This window comes from Patiria miniata, unplaced genomic scaffold (genome assembly GCF_015706575.1).
Source record: "Patiria miniata isolate m_02_andy unplaced genomic scaffold, ASM1570657v1 HiC_scaffold_22, whole genome shotgun sequence".
Classification (NCBI taxonomy): domain Eukaryota; kingdom Metazoa; phylum Echinodermata; class Asteroidea; order Valvatida; family Asterinidae; genus Patiria; species Patiria miniata.
Genome location: NW_024037061.1, coordinates 11,015,235 through 11,034,553, shown reverse-complemented (window position 1 = coordinate 11,034,553; position 19,319 = coordinate 11,015,235). Strand labels below are relative to the sequence as shown.

General features: G+C 40.2%; 1 protein-coding gene and 1 pseudogene across 2 annotated transcripts; both read left to right on the top strand.

Annotated features, from left to right (window-relative positions):
* Positions 1 to 1,982: 1,982 nt before the first annotated feature.
* On the top strand, positions 1,983 to 8,748 carry LOC119730444. Of its 2 annotated transcripts, none has more exons than XM_038203336.1 (6): positions 1,983 to 2,120; positions 3,197 to 3,397; positions 4,336 to 4,444; positions 5,669 to 5,779; positions 6,829 to 6,891; positions 8,138 to 8,748. In XM_038203336.1, the coding sequence occupies exons 2-6, from the start codon at positions 3,297 to 3,299 to the stop codon at positions 8,264 to 8,266; spliced, it is 513 nt and encodes a 170-aa protein (XP_038059264.1). In that variant the 5' UTR covers positions 1,983 to 2,120; positions 3,197 to 3,296; the 3' UTR covers positions 8,267 to 8,748. The 2 variants fall into 2 exon arrangements, with proteins under 2 accessions (XP_038059264.1, XP_038059263.1); XM_038203335.1 differs by having other exon boundaries at positions 1,990 to 2,116.
* Positions 8,749 to 15,122: 6,374 nt separating this feature from the next.
* Positions 15,123 to 19,237, top strand: LOC119730367 (annotated as a pseudogene).
* Positions 19,238 to 19,319: the final 82 nt, after the last annotated feature.

Genomic DNA, 19,319 nt, shown 5'->3' with positions numbered 1-19,319 from the left:
TGTTTTTTTATTGATACTTACGCCTGATATTTCACAATGATTCAGAATAACGATCCAAACGATCGATAGCCGATACGATTGGCATCAGGTCAACTCGGACCCAAACCAAGTCGGACCCACGCCAACTCGGACCCACGCCAACTCGGACCCACGCCAACTCGGACCCACTACCAACTCGGACCCACTACCAACTCGGACCCAAGACCAACTCGGACCCAAGACCAACTCGTACTCAAGCACGACCAACTCGGACCCAACAATGACTTAATCATTAGTTTCAGAGATTATATTTTATAGGTCATCTTAATGTTACAGTGCTTATATAGTGAAGATATTCTGTAATTATATTGGTCAGAATGGGGCTTTTAGTTTTGTTGTTTGATTATACTACATTGATTTTGCACTCTTATTACTCATTCACATGAAGAAATGGATATGTGCAATGTTTTCCTTTTTCATCTGCTTTTTGTGGGTGTGTGCCAAATAATCAGTGTTCAAGGTCTCGAGACCGCCCTCGAGACCACTATTTGCTGGTCTTGGTCTCGGTCTCGGAAGCTGTGGTCTCGGTCTTGGTCTCGGTCTTGGTACGGTCCCCTTTGGTCTCGATATTTTGGCTGGTCTCGGGTCGAGCTTTTACAGCTTGATCGATTACTGTTTGTTTACTTCGTTCAGTACAATTAATAGTTAAAACATTTGCTAGCCAGTAGATCAAGCTTGTTATATATCGCGGTCGGTTTGGACTCGACAGCACGTTGGAAAGTCTCCAAAGTACATGTAAAGCTGCAGCAGTTCCAGTCACTGAACGATTTGGATCAAGTTCGGCATTTATCTGTTGAGTCGGGCACAAAAAGCAAAGTATAAATTTGAAATAGGCCTTTCATTTCATGTAATTGTTAGTTTTTTTAATTGTTTTTTTTTTACGAATCTGTTTAACTTTTTATACTTTTTTGATTAACTTTTTTCCCCCCATGGAACATCATAGTCGAACATACAGACAGCTACCTGTAAGGCCTTGAAGGATAATCTTCCCAGAGCTCCAATACTCCTTTTTGATGATTGACATTTCATAATTGTAGGGTATTTAATAAGTTGATCTTTTTTTTAGTTCACATGCTGGCTTTGAGTTTTGTGGGTTTTTTACGAATCTGTGTAACTTACTTTTTTGATTAACCTTTTTTGTTCAATATGGAACCTTCGTTTTTCTTGCAGTGTATGCAATGGTGTTTATGTGTTTTGGTTTTTTAAATCATATACATGTAGAGATTAGAATAGACTTCGTTTTTATACTTTATTTATTTTATTGAATGACTTATAATGTTTACTTATATTTATTGAATTAATCATGTCATGTTTGAAAGTGTTTATGTTTCAATGTCATACTTTCCAATTTTATTTTTCTATGAAGATCTGTTTTGAATTTATGTGGTGTTAATTAAAAATGAAATGAATTGCTGTTAAATTGAGCAAGATATGGCGTGAACGATGTCAAATATGAAAATGAATAATTGGTTAAACTTTAATTTTAATTACTTTTGGTTAAAGCGCAATATGTTTCAATGGAAACAAATAATAAAAGTAAATAATTAATTACACTTTTAAAGCGCATTTCAAAAAAGCATTTCAATGCGCTTTACGACGACAAACTGCTGCAATACAGATATTTTATCTGACAACTACAATGAAAATTTATACTTAATAGCATCACTCTATTTACAGATGATAAGTGGACAAACTTTATGAAATTGTTGAATAATTGTCCGAGTTGGTTATGGATCCGAGTTGGTAGTGGGTCCGAGTTGGCGTGGGTCCGAGTTGGTGGTGGGTCCGAGTTGGCCTGGGTCCGAGTTGGCTTGGGTCCGACTTGGTTTGGGTCCGAGTTGGATCGAAACTACAATTCACATGACATGACTCACACATGTATAGCGCCCTCAATAGCTCCGATAATTAAAGCAATGGCTGGTCCCAATATTCAGATGTATTGAGATGTCACTGTAAAGTAAGGAAACCAGTTATAATATGAATATTAAATTTTAATACTGACCTTTGACCAATGTTTACAACATACCCTCGACAGATGATTTTGATGCACAGAATTTAAAGAAAATCCCGGAATTGTGTGAGTATGTAACCTCTTGTGATGTGCACATTTTGAGAAATAGTGGCAGTTTCGGTGTAGATTTGTCTAGAGATCATTCGGGCGGGCAAACATGTGTTTAGGAACTCCAATCATGACATGAATGTCAATTTTCTTGGGTTGATTTGCATGCATTTATTTGTACTTTTTTTTGTAGGCCTACCTACGACTACGTAGTCGTTTCGTTTTCCTAGTTCCGGATTTTTCCTAGTTCCGGATTGCTTCAAAGTTCAAATAAAAACCTACCTCTTTTGGATTAGTTTCCAATAATTTTTTTTCTGAAGATGTGCATTTTGAAAAGAAAAATGTAAGCTCCTTGATCATGTGTTGATACACAAAGATTTTTCCGATAAAGTATTTAGAAGAGGAATTTTGGCCAGATTTGCGACTCGCACTTCGAGATGTTTCAACGGTTTGTAGAAAATCGCGGGAGCTGCGAATCGACGATAAATTTTCTCATCGGTATATCACTTGGACCGTGTGATTTCGAATATTTTGTTCATACACTACAGTCGTATAAACTCTTCCATTGAATACTTGTTGAATCAAAATAAGTTGTAAAGTCTCTAATTTTTGAAAATTTGCCAACGAATGACCGTATGCTTTTGCCAAGTTCCGGATAACGCGTGCACTTACGACCCAACTACATGCGCGTTAATAAATTGTGTGTTACGTTTCTGTGCTGGGTCAAAGATTTTCGGTCCGTGCATGAGTTTGCGCCGTTGCGCTGCAGACAAAAGTTTCAAAATCATTTACGTTTTTTCTCTTTTTAAAATTTACTGGATTTCTCTTGAATAAATTTTGAAAACCCCACAACTTCAGGTCATGAAACAATCGTTTTGTACACAGGAAAGAGTTCCACAAGAACCATTGCCTATGACTCGAGCCTTATTGCAAATATTGCTTGAGTGCATTTGAAAAATGGAAATTGTATAAACGGCACCATGACAGACATTGCTGCTTTTTCCTTCCCACACTGCTTGGTAGCCATTTGTACAAAATCACTCAAAATGCAAAAAGGTCTATTTGTGTAGCTATCATATGGTTGATTTTTTTTTACAGTTACGCAAGATTATGGAAATGAAATCTGATGACCATCGCTGGAAAGAATAACCCTCGTGACTTCCACTAATGCTTCAGTGAGTTCTTGAAGACTGGAACAATGGTCTGCTTCTTGAGTTCCATCCAGGGCCCTGTTCAGGCCACGATGCGCCCCGCAATGTGGGTACCGGGAGTCAAACTGGTGCACAGCCACAGAGAGAAGTACGCATTCAATAAATCATGGGCAAATTTCCTTTATTCAACCCTATTTCCCATATTGCATTGTAAGTCTAGAGTCCGAGGCATGATCTCTGTCACTCAGACTAGGAATCCTGAGTGCAGAAAAACATGCAAAACTAATTCAGGCAACCATTACTCACTCTTTAGCAAACAAAATTCGCCAAAGTTTTCATGAGGTGAAGACAAGTATTTCACCAGCCCAGTTATTCTGGTTGTTGGCTCTGTGAAGAGAGCCCAGCAGTGCTATTGTATAGGATTACCCATGGGCTTAATCCAGCCCATTGTGACACCACATGCATGAAGAGATTTCAAGTGACTAGCCATTCTGTTGAGTGGCTTGAGTAGATTTTGTTGTGCTCTGGGACCAGCTCTACTATGCTTGAGGTGGTTTATAGCTTGTAATTGTTTGATCGTATCTGTTATGCCCTAACTATTGCAGAGACCCCAACTATAGACAAATCCGGTCACGATAACAATTCTATCACGAAGGCCCCCTTTAATGGCGAAAGCGTTGTGCTAGCTATTGTTCAGATAATCCATCACAGGGCAGTTGTCTTGTACAGTAGCGTGCACAATGGTTTCTCCATTGAAGGGGGCCTCGTGAGTGTACAGTGATCACGTGCCCAGGGCCAAATTTCATGTCTCTGCTTACAGTTAACGAAAAATCTCTGCATACTATAGCAGAAAATTCCGTGCTTACGGTAAGCGCATTTAACGTGTTAGCGAGAAGTTTTGGCTTATGCGCATGCGTACATGCATGGGTAAGGATTGCGTACTTACAGGGTTAGCACAGAATGTTTCTGCTAGCGTGGTTAGCACAGAACGGTGATCGTAAGCACGGATCGTTCAAACCATAGTTGGAATAATGCTACAGTTCTGTCGTAATACTTATAATGTCCTTTCATTCAACTGAACTTTAGGTGGGACTGCCCTAACACCTTGCCCGGGGTATGTGTCGAGGAGCTCATCAAAGCCGTGGATCGAGTCCAATCTCTGGAAAGCACTAACGGCACATTCTTTGTGAATAAGGTAAGATTGCATCTTTGCTATACGGCTAGCAGTAACACACATGACTATGGGAAGTGGCTTCAGCGGCTTCCATAGGCGCGTGTAAGATGGCCAGCCATAGCCATAGCCATGTCATATACACAGCCAGAAACAGTAGATGAGCAATTTGCCACGTAATGTGCTACAAAATGCCTAGAATCCAAAGGCCATTTTGCAGGGTATTTTTGGGTAAAGAGTCAACAAATGTGTCAAACCAATTTCCTTTTAAACAAGGGCACTGCATTTTCAGGAGTGCGTGTGACTTCAGTTTAAAATTTTTTGTGAGTAACAATGAGTTTCATTACGGGATTCCATTAACATTGGTGTTTTACTTTAATTAAGATAAGAATGAAATATTCGGGTGCTTCCCTGCAAGTCCATCACAAGTCTTTCGATCAGTTTTAAGTCAAAGTCATAATTCAAATGCACTGTTATGAAAGCCTTCCTTTAACATTGTTCATCCAGTTACTTGTGACTGGCTTTATGAAAGGACTCTTGGAAGGACTTGTGATGGACTCAAATACAACACTGGAAGGACGTCAAGTTTAGATTTGAAAAATGGCCTCTCCAAGGCAAAGGCTTTGTGGTGCATTCTATCGCTCCTGTTGACATAACAGCAGAGATCAACAGCAATATATCGTACAAGTGTATCACCAGATTGATTGGAATGAATGGAGTCATCACCATTCACCATTATCATTATTATTGGCTATTTAAATAAGGCAAAAAAAAAATAGTTCTGCTTCCGATTAAATGGCATTCGGAAATAGGGTAGGCAGGTAGGGATTTTTTTTTTGCCAATTTTTGTGTGTGTACGATCATATGGAGGCATCTGCATGTAGTCAAGGGTAAAAAGTAGAAATTGATGGTTTTGGGTGTTTTTTCCTCATTTTCCCTATAAAAAAAATTAGGGTAGGGGCTGTCAGAATAAGGTAGGTAGGGAAACCGGAAGCAGAACTATTTTTTTTTGCCTAACAGTAACATGCCTAATCCCCATCACCATCATCATAATCATAATCATAATCGTCATCATTGTTGGCATCATCATTATCACTACCATTGCACATACCCACCCAAATCTCTACTAATCTTTCACCTTTTTTTTCCTTTCAAACTGACAATCTGTCCATTGGATCCTATTGTAAGATCTCCAAATGTGTCATCCAAGCCTGCTTAACCCTAGTTCTTTTGACATAATGCCCTCAGGTTGATCGGGAGAAATTCCGAGTTCAGATTTTCAACTGGACGTGGGCGGAGTGGCTGGACGTCGTTGAAATCGAGTTCAAACATGGCCAGGAGCAAGGTACTGAAGCTGAGGTAATGCTTCCTCCTGCCAACTCCCTCCCATTCCCAATCCCCTCCCCTCCCCTTGCAATTCAGGCGATTCACAATGTAGTGCGCCACCAAGAGTTTGCCACGGAGAGTTCATTTTTCCCAGTGCATTGTGGGAGATGGTCGACAAATTCGCAGCGCGGGACATTTGAAATTGTTAGTTTTTTCCGGTCAGTAGTTTTGTAAGCGTATGATTCGAGGATCTGTTTGCCCTTTTCTTTTCTTCTTATCAAAATGGTGGTTTTTTTGTAAGGCGGCTGAGAACGCTATGCTCCAATCTATAACATATTAGCTCAAGTTGTCTACTGACATTCATTCAAATGGACCATGTTTTGTCGACCGTAAACCTGAAAAGTGGACTCTCCATGGCAAACTCTTGGTGGCGCACTGCATTGTGAATCGCCCGAATTGGCCAGTCCCAACCCCAATCACCAGCTCAAGTTTATGCACCTGCTTCGCAGAAAATATTGGTTATCCAGTTAATTTGTGACGCATAAGTCACCTGATGACAAGCAATGAACTTTTGACGACATTTTAGCTGATCCTGCTTTTTTTTTGCTGAGCAAATACTTTCTAGTCTGTGCTTACCAAATTTCACTTCTTGGGCCCGGGTCCACCCAGGAGCAGGCAATAGTCAGTGACAGATCCAGCATTTATGGATAGGGGAGGGTTGCAAAAATGGAGGCAAAGACCTACCTCCCACCAAAAAACCAAGGAAAATAGAGGGGGGGGGGGGTGGGGAACTGGCTGTGCTGGATTCCCTACTGATAGTTCAACTCATCCATAGATCTAGAGCCTGAATCTTGAGTGATAGATTTGACTTTGTATGAACGTGCATGGTACAATTTTTACTGATTTGAAAAAAAAGATACAGATTATAATTTCGGGAGTACTGGAATACGAAATGGAGGCAAACAGAAAATTTAGTATGGCTCATTGGGGTATTAATTTTTAGTTTGTGGAGTTGAACTTGATGGCTTTTGGTTGTTTTAATAGCATATTTCAAAAGTCTTACTATTTTTCTTGTTTTACAGTGTTTGTCATTCTCCAGCGGCTTTCTGCCTACCTGGTTTCCTCTGTGTTTCATCTTTAATTCGGTAGGTCCTTTCATTTGAAATAAACTACCACAGTTGTAATCTAGTCATCACAAGTCATGTGTTAAGTCAAGGGAGAAGCATTTGAAATGAACAGTGTCAGGACAGTGACAATGGAATGCCTTCTTCTCATTCATAAGCCAGTTCAGTATCTCGATGAAGTTGTCCAGGCCAAAGGTCATTCAGGATAGGCATCAAGCGACTTGTTACTCAGACGCCGATTCTGCTTGTAATTAATGCATGAGCGTCGTGCAACCGTCTCTTTGTGCATTCATGTGACGTTTGAATTATTCATGTGACGTTTGATTATCCCAAATGACCACATGACCCATATTGCACGCATATGCATTTGAAATAAGCCTGTGTAGTGATGACGTCACACTTCATTTAATTGTGCGCTTTTCTATGTGGCTACGAAAGCATTGTCTTCACCATGCTCCCGTAAGAAAGCACACATGTAAACAAAGTGTGACGTCATCAGTGCAGAGGCTTATCTGAACTTGCTTACATTCATTTGTATATTTTCAACTTGACTTAACGGCTGGATGATTTGTCATCAACTTGTGATTGATGTGACTACAGCATGTTTTTAGAGACCTTACCAAAACTGTTCCACATTTGAACCAAATCCCTCACCCATTCCACGTGAGGTGAAAGGCCCCCCCCCCCTTCTTGGTACACCTCCTATGCATGCCCAACAGAACCTCCAAGAATCATCCACATCCCCCACCCCCAGATTTTCAATGTTTTCATTGCCAGTGACATCTTGCAGCACTAATGGTGAGGCAAAAAAAAAAAATACTGCTGCTTCCGATTACATGGCATTTGAAAATAGGGTAGGTAGGTTAGGGAATTTTGTTTGCAATTTTTTTTTTTTTGCACGATCGTATGGAGGTGTCTGCGTGTAGTCAAGAGTAAAAGGTAGTAATTGAAGATTTTCAGGGTTTTTTCCTCATCCCCCCCCAAACAAAAAAAATTAGGGTAGGGGCTGTCAAAATAGGGTAGGTAGGGTAACCGGAGCATTTTTTTTGGCCCGAGTAGATTGGCTGCCATGAAAAAATTCAAGTGACACCCGTGGCCATGTCGGGATAAGAACCTATGTCACAGAGGTATAGAGGTGAAAGGCGAGGAAAGTACCACACTGCCAACCTGACTCCCCATAGGATTTTTACTTATTTGAGTTAAGTATTTGTCATCTTTGCTGTACATTTAGGACTTGTGTAAATGTGTGTTGACATCTTTTGTACAGGTTTTCTGCTTTTTACCGTTCTGGGACAAACATTTCAACAGAGACCGACTGCACAGTCTGAGGTCTGCGATGCAGATCGCGTGCAAACTCCAAGATGGGGACAAAGAACTGCAGGATCCCCTGATATGAGTGTGAACGTATGTCAAGGAATCTGACATCCAGTTTTCTGTACAATTTCACCTCCTTGATTGGACAGAAAGAAATTTGGGCGATTCATAATTAATGCAGTGCGCCACCAAGAGTTGCCACGAAGATTTCATTTTTCCCAGTGCATTGTGGGAGATGGTCGACAAATTTGCAGCGCGGGACATTTGAAATTGTTAGTATTTCTGGTCAGTAGTTTCGTAAGAGTATGATTTGAGTATTGTTTGCCCTTTTCTTCTCTTTTATCAATGTGGTGTTTTTTTTTGTAAGGCGGCAGAACGCTATGCCCCAAGTTAGCTCAAGTTGTCTACTGACACTCGTTCAAATGGGCCATGTTTTGTGGACTGTAAATTTGAAAAGTTGACCCTCCATAGCAAACTCTTGGTGGCGCACTGCATTGTGAATTGCCCGAATTGGGGAAAAAAGGGAAAGGAACGGTTCTGCCTGCTTTATGGCAATCTGAAATGGAAAAAAGAGGCTAATTCAGTTTACTCCCAAAAACAATTAATTTGTAAGACAACTTAAACAAAAAGAAAAAAAAGGGCTAAAAATATAAATCTATCGGCAACTTTTACTTCCTGTACGTAGCCCATACATTGCTGAATTGCTAAAAAAAAACGAAGTTTTTGACTGATTTTGGTCGTGTATAAAAATATTAAATTAAAACTGATTGTAACACAGCTTTCTTTGAAATACTGTTACCATGTAATTCATTTATGTCAAGTTCTTATTTTTAATATTTCTATTGTATTATTTTTACATTCTAAATTCCTTACAGGGAAAATTATCAAAGACACAATTTTTACTAGACTTTTGCAGAGACAAATACCGGTACTGTAGTTGAAAAAAAAAGAGTTTTTTAAGTTCCAAAACTTTGCCTTTGATAAAGATCATGCTATGATGATGATCGTGTGTGTTAGTTCTGCCTTGAATAACATAAACCAATTTAAAATTTGAGTGTATCTGTGGGTCAGAATGGAGTTCACCTGTTTCCTGTTCCTGTTACACCTGAAAATTGATTGCAATTCTCATCATGCACCCCTAGATAATTGCAGTCTTCCTCAAAGTAACAGGGATGGGAAAACATGTCACACTTTGGACTCTAAATTGTGACCTGTTCTTTTTTTTATTCTATTTTTTTCCATTTTCTAATTTTTGCATATTTGTAATTCCGAGCATGTCTAAACTATACTATAAAAGTTTGAAACCCTAATTTGATCTCTAATTATAGTATATTTGATGATTTGTTAAGGTACATCAGTTAAAGAAATGTCTGTTTTGTGACGTTCGTGTCCATTTTCTCTGTTTTCTACTTTTCGACCCAATGAACTTCAAAATAGCATAACTTTGCGCAGGAATGACCGGTTTCAAAAATTAAACCACCTATTAAAAGGAAACAGAACATATTTTAACAATATGCAAAAATCTCATTTTTGACCTTATGCCCAGAAAAGTCTGATTTTGACAGAACAGGTCACAATTATAGAAAGACCCACATTTGAAAAATGTCTTCCTCTTTTATGATGTGAACATAATTACTATTACTATAGGCAGAACGGATCTCTTTTTAAGTTGGCATCAAAACTAAAATTGTCACTTGGTTTGATATTTGACAAATTAACTATGCATGCAATCTGATGGTACTGAAATTTTATTAGATGGAACATATCTAAAATATTAGCTTTCTATGATATTCTGCCTTTTTTATTTTCTATGCAGCTTAAATCATTTCTTTGGATTTTGTTAAAATTATGTACATGTATATAATTGTTATTGAATTGATATGAAACGTATGTCTTATAAAAAATCCGAACTTATTTTTATATTTCTAATTAAGCTTTGTAAACTGATTATTTTTGTAATACATGTACTGACATAGTTAGCAAAATGAACCAAATGGATTAAATTTTGCCAATATAAAAGTTAATGATGTTAAAGTTTACGTGTGAAGTCTAATTTCTTGTCTAATTCTTATGACTTTGACAATTTTTGTTTGTTTGCCCTATTTAGTTCTTCCATAATGCATTTAAACATTTTCTCAGGGTCGTAAATTACCTTTATTAATTGATTGGTTTTTTGGGGGGGGGGGGTGGGGGGCGGTGGTTGGCCAAAAAAATGTCCTCAAGCTTGAGAGAAGTTTCACGCAATACTTGAAGAGCGCCACCATTTGGCTCACTTCGGTGAGTGGCAATGGCGGCCTCCATTTACAAATGATTTACGGCATGTACGGCAACTGAGTCAGATTTTGGTGCTAATTTTTGTTTATAATGATTGGTAAAATGCCGAATTTTAGTCGTTTACAGGAGTTAACTTTTGCTTGTGGGTTTTCAGCGCCGATACACATTATACAACACTAAAATTTGGCGACGGTAAGGTAAGAAACGTTTATGAAATTTACAATCTATTTTGTCATGTTTGTGTTACTGTTAGTTTTATGACATGTAATGTATGATAGGCCTAATTGATATTAGTATTAAAGTAACAAGGCTTGCAAACAATGGAAAACGCGTTGCAACCTGACGCCACTTTTTTTTCTGCATACATCATCTCAATGAAGGTCAGTCAATGCAAAAATGATGATAAGACATGACTCTCATGACTCTGGGAGTGGGACTGAGAAACATTTCCAATTTTGATAGGAAATACTTAGAACATTTTCTAGACTCTCCATACATGCTAGCTGGAGTTACCCAGCCCTGAGTTTTATCATTGGGTTGTCTATAAGGGCTGGAGCGAATTTTTCTCGTAACTTGTAGTATTTGCAAAAATTTTTGGAAAATGTTCAATTTTGTCCCCGTTACACACTAATTGCAACTGCAACTCACCCCAAACTTGCCTGGAATAACCATTACACAGGTCCTTGAAGTAAAAAACGATCCACGATGAAGATTCAGCCTACAATTGCAGTGAAAACAGGAGGAATAACCGCTAACTTGACAACCTTGCTGGATTGGCCAGGACCGCAATTGGTTTGTGCACAAAAAAAATTGTGTACAATGAATGGCGGTCGATTAACAGGCACAGAGAGCGATCGCTGTCAACTACTCGGTTTTGCCGGCTGCGCTGGCTGTTGGCGCGCGACGTCACGCGGAAGCGTAACACCCGATGACTGTTTCATGCACTATTGGTTGCGGTTCCAGTACCAAAGCTGTGATGCGAGTGGTAAACCTTATATTAGTGCATGAAACAGTTATCGGGTGTTACGCTTCCGCGTGACGTCATGCGCCAACAACCAGCGCAGCCGGCAAAACCGAGTAGTTGACAGCGATCGCTCTTTGTGCCTGTTAATCGACCGCCATTCATTGTACACAATTTTTTTTGTGCACAAACCAATTGCGGTCCTGGCCAATCCAGCAAGGTTGTCAAGTTAGCGGTTATTCCTCCTGTTTTCACTGCAATTGTAGGCTGAATCTTCATCGTGGATCGTTTTTTACTTCAAGGACCTGTGTAATGGTTATTCCAGGCAAGTTTGGGGTGAGTTGCAGTTGCAATTAGTGTGTAACGGGGACAAAATTGAACATTTTCCAAAATTTTTTGCAAATACTACAAGTTACGAGAAAAATTCGCTCCAGCCCTTATAGACAACCCAATGATAAAACTCAGGGCTGGGTAACTCCAGCTACATACATGCCATGGTCTTTGTACACAACCGCTGAAGTAGCTTCAGGTTGCAACATTCTTTCCCAAACTATGTACCCTAACGTGGCACGGCCCCCAACGTGGCGCACTTTGATTATTCGCCAGTAGCACCTACCTAGAGCAAAAGTTTTAACTGAAATTTCACAGAAAGTTAAATTTTATCAAGTTCTAAACACTCCTGTTCATAAATCGCGAGTTTATTTACCTGTAAGTGTAACAAAGTTACAGGAAAAATTTATTTTGGCGTGATTTTCTGGTTATATTTTCAAGTGCAAAAGTGAACCCTTTGATAATGCTCCGAATAAATAAGAAAATAATTTTCTGACAAACATATGGCTGGGTATGTAGGGCCTAAGTACAAGTAGAGATAATAATTATTTATCAGAATTTATCAAGTTTACAGAAATTCTTAAATGTTAATTTCGATTTTTTTTCGAGATTTATTCAAGTGCGCCACGTTAGGGAACACTGCACCAATTTGTGCCCAATTTCCGTACGCCACCGTTTTTTTAATTTCGGATTAAATTTTATGAAACCGAAATTGTTCACAGAGGTTAAATAGCAAGCATTAATAAGGTAAAAGTACTAGGATTTTACTGCATGAATTTGAGGTTTGTCAACAAAGAGGTTTAGCAACACTACACGAAGAAAGTGGAAGTGCACCACGTTAGGGAACACGACTACATTGTATATATGAATTACAAAACCGTGAAAACACAAATAGAAATAACCATGTGGGCAATCATGTAGTTATGGGCCCCTCTTTCATGTCTTTAGTTTCGATCAAATAAGAGTAATAAAGGTGCTTTTTGTCATTCAAAAATGACTTCTATTTATTCTAATGACACCTTTATTTTTGTAATTTGAACAGTGTCTTGTGCTCGTGGTAGAAATTACGATTTTGATTTTGTACGCGTTTCAAAATCACGGTGATCGCCATCTTTTTCGTGTTGCGTTTTGTAGTTAAAATCGTCATTTCACCCCAAAATGTCCCTCAAAAATACAAACCGGGAAGAATTCCATACAGGGCCACCCCACCACTCATATTCCTTAGTATGACCTGAAAAGTACCAACAGTTATAAATCTGATGAAGAAACACTTTTTTAGGAGTGCAAAAATTCTTTGATCATACTGTAGCGTGGTCAGGTGCCGCAGCGAGACAAACAAATAACTTGGTAGAAAGAGAAGATGTTTAGGCTTCAAGTAAATAAATTTATTAAGAAAGATTGGATCTGTCTACTTATTTCTACTAATTATTACTAATTACTTCTAATTTTAGGGGCAACTACGATTTAAGTTCTTTAATTATAGTAAGAATAAAGGAATTTGTTGTAGAAATAAATGCAAGGAAAACAATTAATTATGAGAAAATACAAAGGGCGGGGCTCGGTGATGGTCAGTGTGAGTGGGGTAGCTTATGGTACATGTAAAAGCATCATAACTCTACTCCCAACCCAGCATGCCCAGGGGGGATTTAAAAGTTGTCATGCACTACAACTTACATGGTCATTACATCAAGGCCTTTCCTTGCCACGCCCAGACAAAACCTGCACAGCCCTCCACAGACAATACATGTTTATACATGTATGACACACATTTTGGGGTACAACAAAAGCTGAAAATGAGAAATGCAACAAGAAATGAAGACGGTGAATGATACCCAATGCATGAAATGGCTTTGGTTGCCAACTGGAAAACTGGGTTGCATTTTCTACCAAATACATGTATGCTGGTAAAGAAAAAAGGGGGCATTGGAATAAAAAAAAAATTGCTTTTAAAGGTTGTAGAACTCATTTTGTAAAGAAGAATAAAAGGGCCCTGAAGTAGGTACACTTAATCCTATCGCATGAGCAGTTATTGTAGAAATCCCATTTCAAATGTAGTTCCTACTGGTTCACTGGCCATACATGTACTTTATAAAAAAAAAACCAAATTAACTGCTTCTTTGCCATCCACAGAGCATACCCAGACTCCAATGTGAACTTGAATAAATTTATATACGTGTATTGGTTGAACTGCAGAGGATTGTCATGAAAAAAGTTGCATTATCAAATCATTCTGTCATCAAATTCTAAAGCCATGAGATTAAGATCAAAAGTGCAAGCAGACAATACATGTAGATTAAAGGGGCACTAGATCCTGAAATCCCCGAAAATTTCATGTTTTGCATTGTTTACTTATCCTATTTCAAACATCTAGTTGAAAGGAAACCAATCTACATGTATGTCTTACTGTTCCCAAGAAAAAAACCCTGTTGTTTACATCGGTCACGACATTCCCTGTCGTTCCCTGTTTGTACAATATAGCATACATACATGAATACACGTTTGTCTCGGGAACAGCGGTGACCAATCACCAAAGCACAAAATATATTTTCTTTGACGTCCGCAAAAGGCGAACCCTTTTCGAATGAAATCACAACTACATGTAGCACCCAAACAGCTCAACTTTTGGGGGTCGCAAAAGCGGACCCCGAAATTCGTATTCGCATGCATTATACAGGAATAACACACAAAAAACCAGGTTTTAGAGGATAGTTGTGTGGATGTATACATGTGTATATCCTACTTTTAAATGTTCTTTCCGATAAACATCATTTCGTTCAAAGCGCATTTTGTAGCCCAATTGGGCTGTTTCAGGACCCAGTGTCCCTTTAGTGTTTCGTTTGTCAGTTTTATTTCATCTTATGCTATGTTTTTACTTTAATTTTTTGTGTGGCATTTTTAACTTTTGTAATATGTTTTGGATACCAATATGTGGAAGTTTCTCAATTTTCGCTAACTTTATGTTTGAACATTAACCCTAACTCCCTAGCGTCTTTAACTAGGAACTGGACCAGTCCATCAAAATCCATCAATCACTGTGCATCACATACAAAACTGTACATGACATACCTGTAATGGAGTCCACCACTGGTTGACATTCACAGACTTTCTACAAATGGCTTTTATTACAATAGCAGTACAGGAAGCTAGGCAAAATCAATCAGATACCCCCAGCACTGCTTCAGGCTCATGATTAGGCCCAAACCCATCATACTGCATCAATATTTAGTCACGCCTGGCCTTCTGGACCAAGTTCCCCCAAATCCACCCAATATGGGGGAATGGATTTTGATGGAGTTGGGATGGTTATGGTTAATTGAATTGTCCTGTCCACATTTTTAAAACTTTTGTTTCTTTCTGTTTTTCCCAATAGCAAATTGATGCTCACCATGAGGAGAGCAGCTTTTGAACCACCACCTTCACCAGCTGATTCCAGTCCCCCACTGACACCCACTTTCCCCCAAAGGAGCTACCAAAGTGGTTTGAGCTTAGACCCTTTCAGTACGATGGCCGTGTGTGTGTTGCTGCCCTGCCAGGTCTGTGCTTGGCCCTGGCCCTGTGCGGAGAGCTACTTCTCGGTGTCGTTGTTGTCGGAGGACTCATTATCCACTTCATGCAGAGTGGGGGCGCCAGACGGAGAGCCGTGTTGGCCTTCCTGTTGGTCTTCATCGCAGCTCAGGTCAGCACCATCTACTCCGCCCTGCCGCTGGTGTGGGAATCCATGTACCACTTCATCACCATTCTCCTCCTCAACATGTCGGTGGTGATGACAGGGGGATGGGTACTAATACACTTTGAGGAGTTCCTGAAAGAGGAGCCAGTGCTGGCTGAGACCATAGAGATGTCGCTCTTCACGATCTTTCCAACCGTGTCAGTGGCCATTTTCAGCTGTGTCCTGGCAATGTTTACCTCGTCCCACTACATACCCTATAGTATCATCATTCATGGCTTCCTTGTACTCAGACTCTTTGTTACCCCCTCACAGCCGTCGTTTCGCAAGACAAACTTTGGCTCAAGCTCTGACATCTTTGTTCTCGGTCATGCCGAAGTCTCCTTGCTTCTGATTTTATACGTATCAGCACCTGCAGAGATTTTCATCATTTTGAACATTTGGAACCTACTCAGTGTGACCACCATTGTGAAGCTCCTGTTCCTGTTCAGTTCACCCTGCTTTCTGATGACATTACTTGAGTTAAGAACTTGGTCTGATTGTTACGGCATTCCATACCGGTTTGTCATTGGGTTGAGATGGACCTCTGGCCTTGCATCACTGTTCCTTGGTTGGATAATTCTCAGTCAGACACAGGATTCATTACTTATTCACTGGCTGTCGGTGATAATACTCGCAAACGTGCTTCTCGGATGGACAGCCTCCCAAAAGGGCCAAATTGGCCAAATGTTCAAGTGTGCATGCTGCTTGGCTGTGGTGCTTATTTATGTACTTGCTGTGCAGTACAGTATTCCATGGCATTTGAAACTTCCTAATGTGGACCTTTCTGCCATTGAGTTTGCACTGATACTGAATGCACTCTTGTCTGTCGCCTGTTTCCTTGCGTGCAATGTAGGTAATCACAGACTCTCAACAACCTTGTTAATCACGTTCATGGGAGTGATGGTCTACACTGAATCGTACCTCTACAGACAAGACCTGTACTCCTTTCTCCTGATGCTGTGCACTAGCGTCACCAGTGTGTATCTCCTAGTGAGGTTGCTATCTGCTGGCATTGTCCTGTGGTATTGTGTCTGGATAGGGTCAGTGCTCCATGCCTACAAGGTGCCGTTTTTGGTTGGCATTCTGACAGGGAAGCCGTCTGACACCAGTGGCTTATTTGGGGTACCAGTCGTTGCTTTGGCCCTGGCCATGACCAAGCTTCTGTTCTTTGAGTGGCAGGGAGAGGTATCTAACAAGGCTGCATTAGGTTACATCGTCAGCATCATGGCTAGTTTGCTACTCTGCTATCAGAGTCTAATACAACCTGCAAGTTACATGCTGTATAACAGCTCACCAACCAATTCACAGGTTGTTTGCTTGGTGGTGGCATTAACTGCCACAGTTTGCCTCAAACTGACCACGCAGCACTTGCGCCACATACCTGTAGCCCGTAGAGTAAACGTTCTCTGCCTGGCTGCCACTGGGCTTGCATTTGTCATACAACCAACCACTCTGCTGGAGTGGCAAAGCTTGAGCGGCTGGTTGACCTTGTTGGCTGGTACTTTGCTTGTAGCTGTCGTCCTTGGCATTATGTCACCAGATCAGAGCCTATTTGCCGTGTTCTCCCAGTCTGCTATCACCGGCCTTGCCTCAGGTGTCAAAATCTCGGAGATTCTCTTCACAACACCCAACAAACTAACCCTGTTACAATACACGTTGTCTTGTGTAGCATGTGCCTTCATCCTCCTCTCACTATGGGTAAGCTTCAGGGCAAAACAACTTGTCAGGAAGCAACCTCTACTAAAGCCGGCAGTCTGCTTTCTTGCATCTGTAGGATCAGTGACTTATATCACCGAGTTGAGCCAAGGAATGAAAGCTGACTTTAACATCTTTGAAGATTTCCTAACTCCATGCCTGCGACTCTACTGCGCTATCAGCATACTGCTTGGGTTTGCTCTTCGTTTCTACTGTCTTCTGCTACAAAGCAGGGATCCTTTTGGGTTTGCACCCAATCAAGTGTCGACCATCAGCAACCTCTTGACCATTTCAGCATACCTCCTAGCATGCCTGAACTGCCCTCTCCAGCCCCAGGAGATCTGGAACTCAGGGTGTGCCTTGCTTCTCCTGAACCTCCACCAGGACCCACACATCATCACTTCCTTAACGCCCAAACGCCGGACAGGTGTGGTCCTTGGAGCTTGCATGTTCAGCATCTATTCTGCAACCCTTCTCCACAGCGATCTTCTCCAGACTGGAATAGGCCTATACGCCTTGCTTGAAGCCATCCTTTTTGTTGCGACCCTGCCAGTCTTCGCCACCTTTGTACAACACCATGTCGTCGCTGATCATGTCCTGAACGTGGAGCTTGTCGTTTTCCTGACACCTTTGAACGCTTTCCTTTTCCTTGTCGGAAGCAGCTACACCAGCTGGCTGCTGGGTGGCGTAGGAATAAGCGCAGGGGTTTGGATGCTGGTTGAAAAAATATCCTTCAAGGACTTGCAATGAGACATGGATCAGGGGCCAATTGGAGCTGCTAGGAACAACAATTTGCTAATCAAAGACAGATTTCCAGCCCAACTATTATGCAAGGTTTATTCCTTGTGACTGATTCTCAATTGATTTTTGCTGAGCAAAGTAAGCACTACTTCCTGCATACGGCTCCATGACATTGGGCCCTGGCTATACATGTAAGACCCTTGCATAACCTACAGAGGGGCACTGTAGGGTCTAGCAACAAGGATCATTGATGGGCACATACTTCACTGGTTAATGCACCATTCAACAGTTAACAGTTGAGACTCAATGCATTGAACTGTAGGTTGGCTTAAACCTAACGGTGGTCATCCTCATTTTTTCAAAGAACTTTAGAGGGTAGGCATGTGAACCTTATTGATGCATTCACACACATACATTGTACCCGATAAAAGGCAGTAAATTGTGATTGGTATTTGGTATACTTTGATGAGTTGGATTGTTTCTCTAGACTACATTTTTTTTAGGTATGGTATATGCTTTATTCAACAAAAATAATTTATGTAGACCTGGACATTAATTTCTGTAAATGTACCCTCGTTGTAACAGCTTTTCGTCATAAGTTATACCTGAGGGAGACGAGGTAGATTAAGGAGAAATGTCAATGCCTCTCTAATGTCACAACTCCTTTTTAGAGGCAAAATTGTAATGTCACAAATAGGCTAGATCGATTTCTCGTGATCCAAAACATAAATGTACCAAAATCCGTGGGGGTAGGATAAGGTAAAATGGGGTTTAGGGATCCTGAAAGTTTTAAATGTTTGTGCACAAGTCTTTGAGAATGTCTCTCTGAGGTACTATTTTTGATAATATTAATTTGTACGTTAATCGTTTATATCCGAAGCGTTTGGTGTTTTGAAAACTTACCAAGTTGGTGGGAAGATAAAGTACAAAATGTGTATAATATCGTTGTGTGTTTGATTGTTTGCATTAGTCGCTTTTGGGTTCAAGGGTGTACAGGGTGTAGATACCCTTTTCATAAGGCAGCCTTGTTTGAGGTGTTTGTTACTAATTCTGTAACAATGAATGTATAAACTGTCCACTCTTGCTGTGCCTGTAGAAGAACGAAGAAAAACCTCAAAGATTGTTGCCATGAAATGGCTCTATTGCTTTGTATAAAATAATAAAAAGAAATTAAAACGGCCCTCCAATTTTTAACAATTTGTTCATAACACAGCTCGAAGTAGAGTTATTGTAGAATAAAACCCTGGTGCAATATGTATTATAAAAAAAAGGAGCAATTGCAAAGCTCCTTGAATAAAAGTGTTTTGCTTTGGATTCCCAAATTGCTCCTCATTGACCAAATAGGCGTCTACATGTATGTCCAAATGTTGTATTGGTGTCTCCATATATATAAGCTTGCATTTTATCAGTCCGTAACTCCTGTGT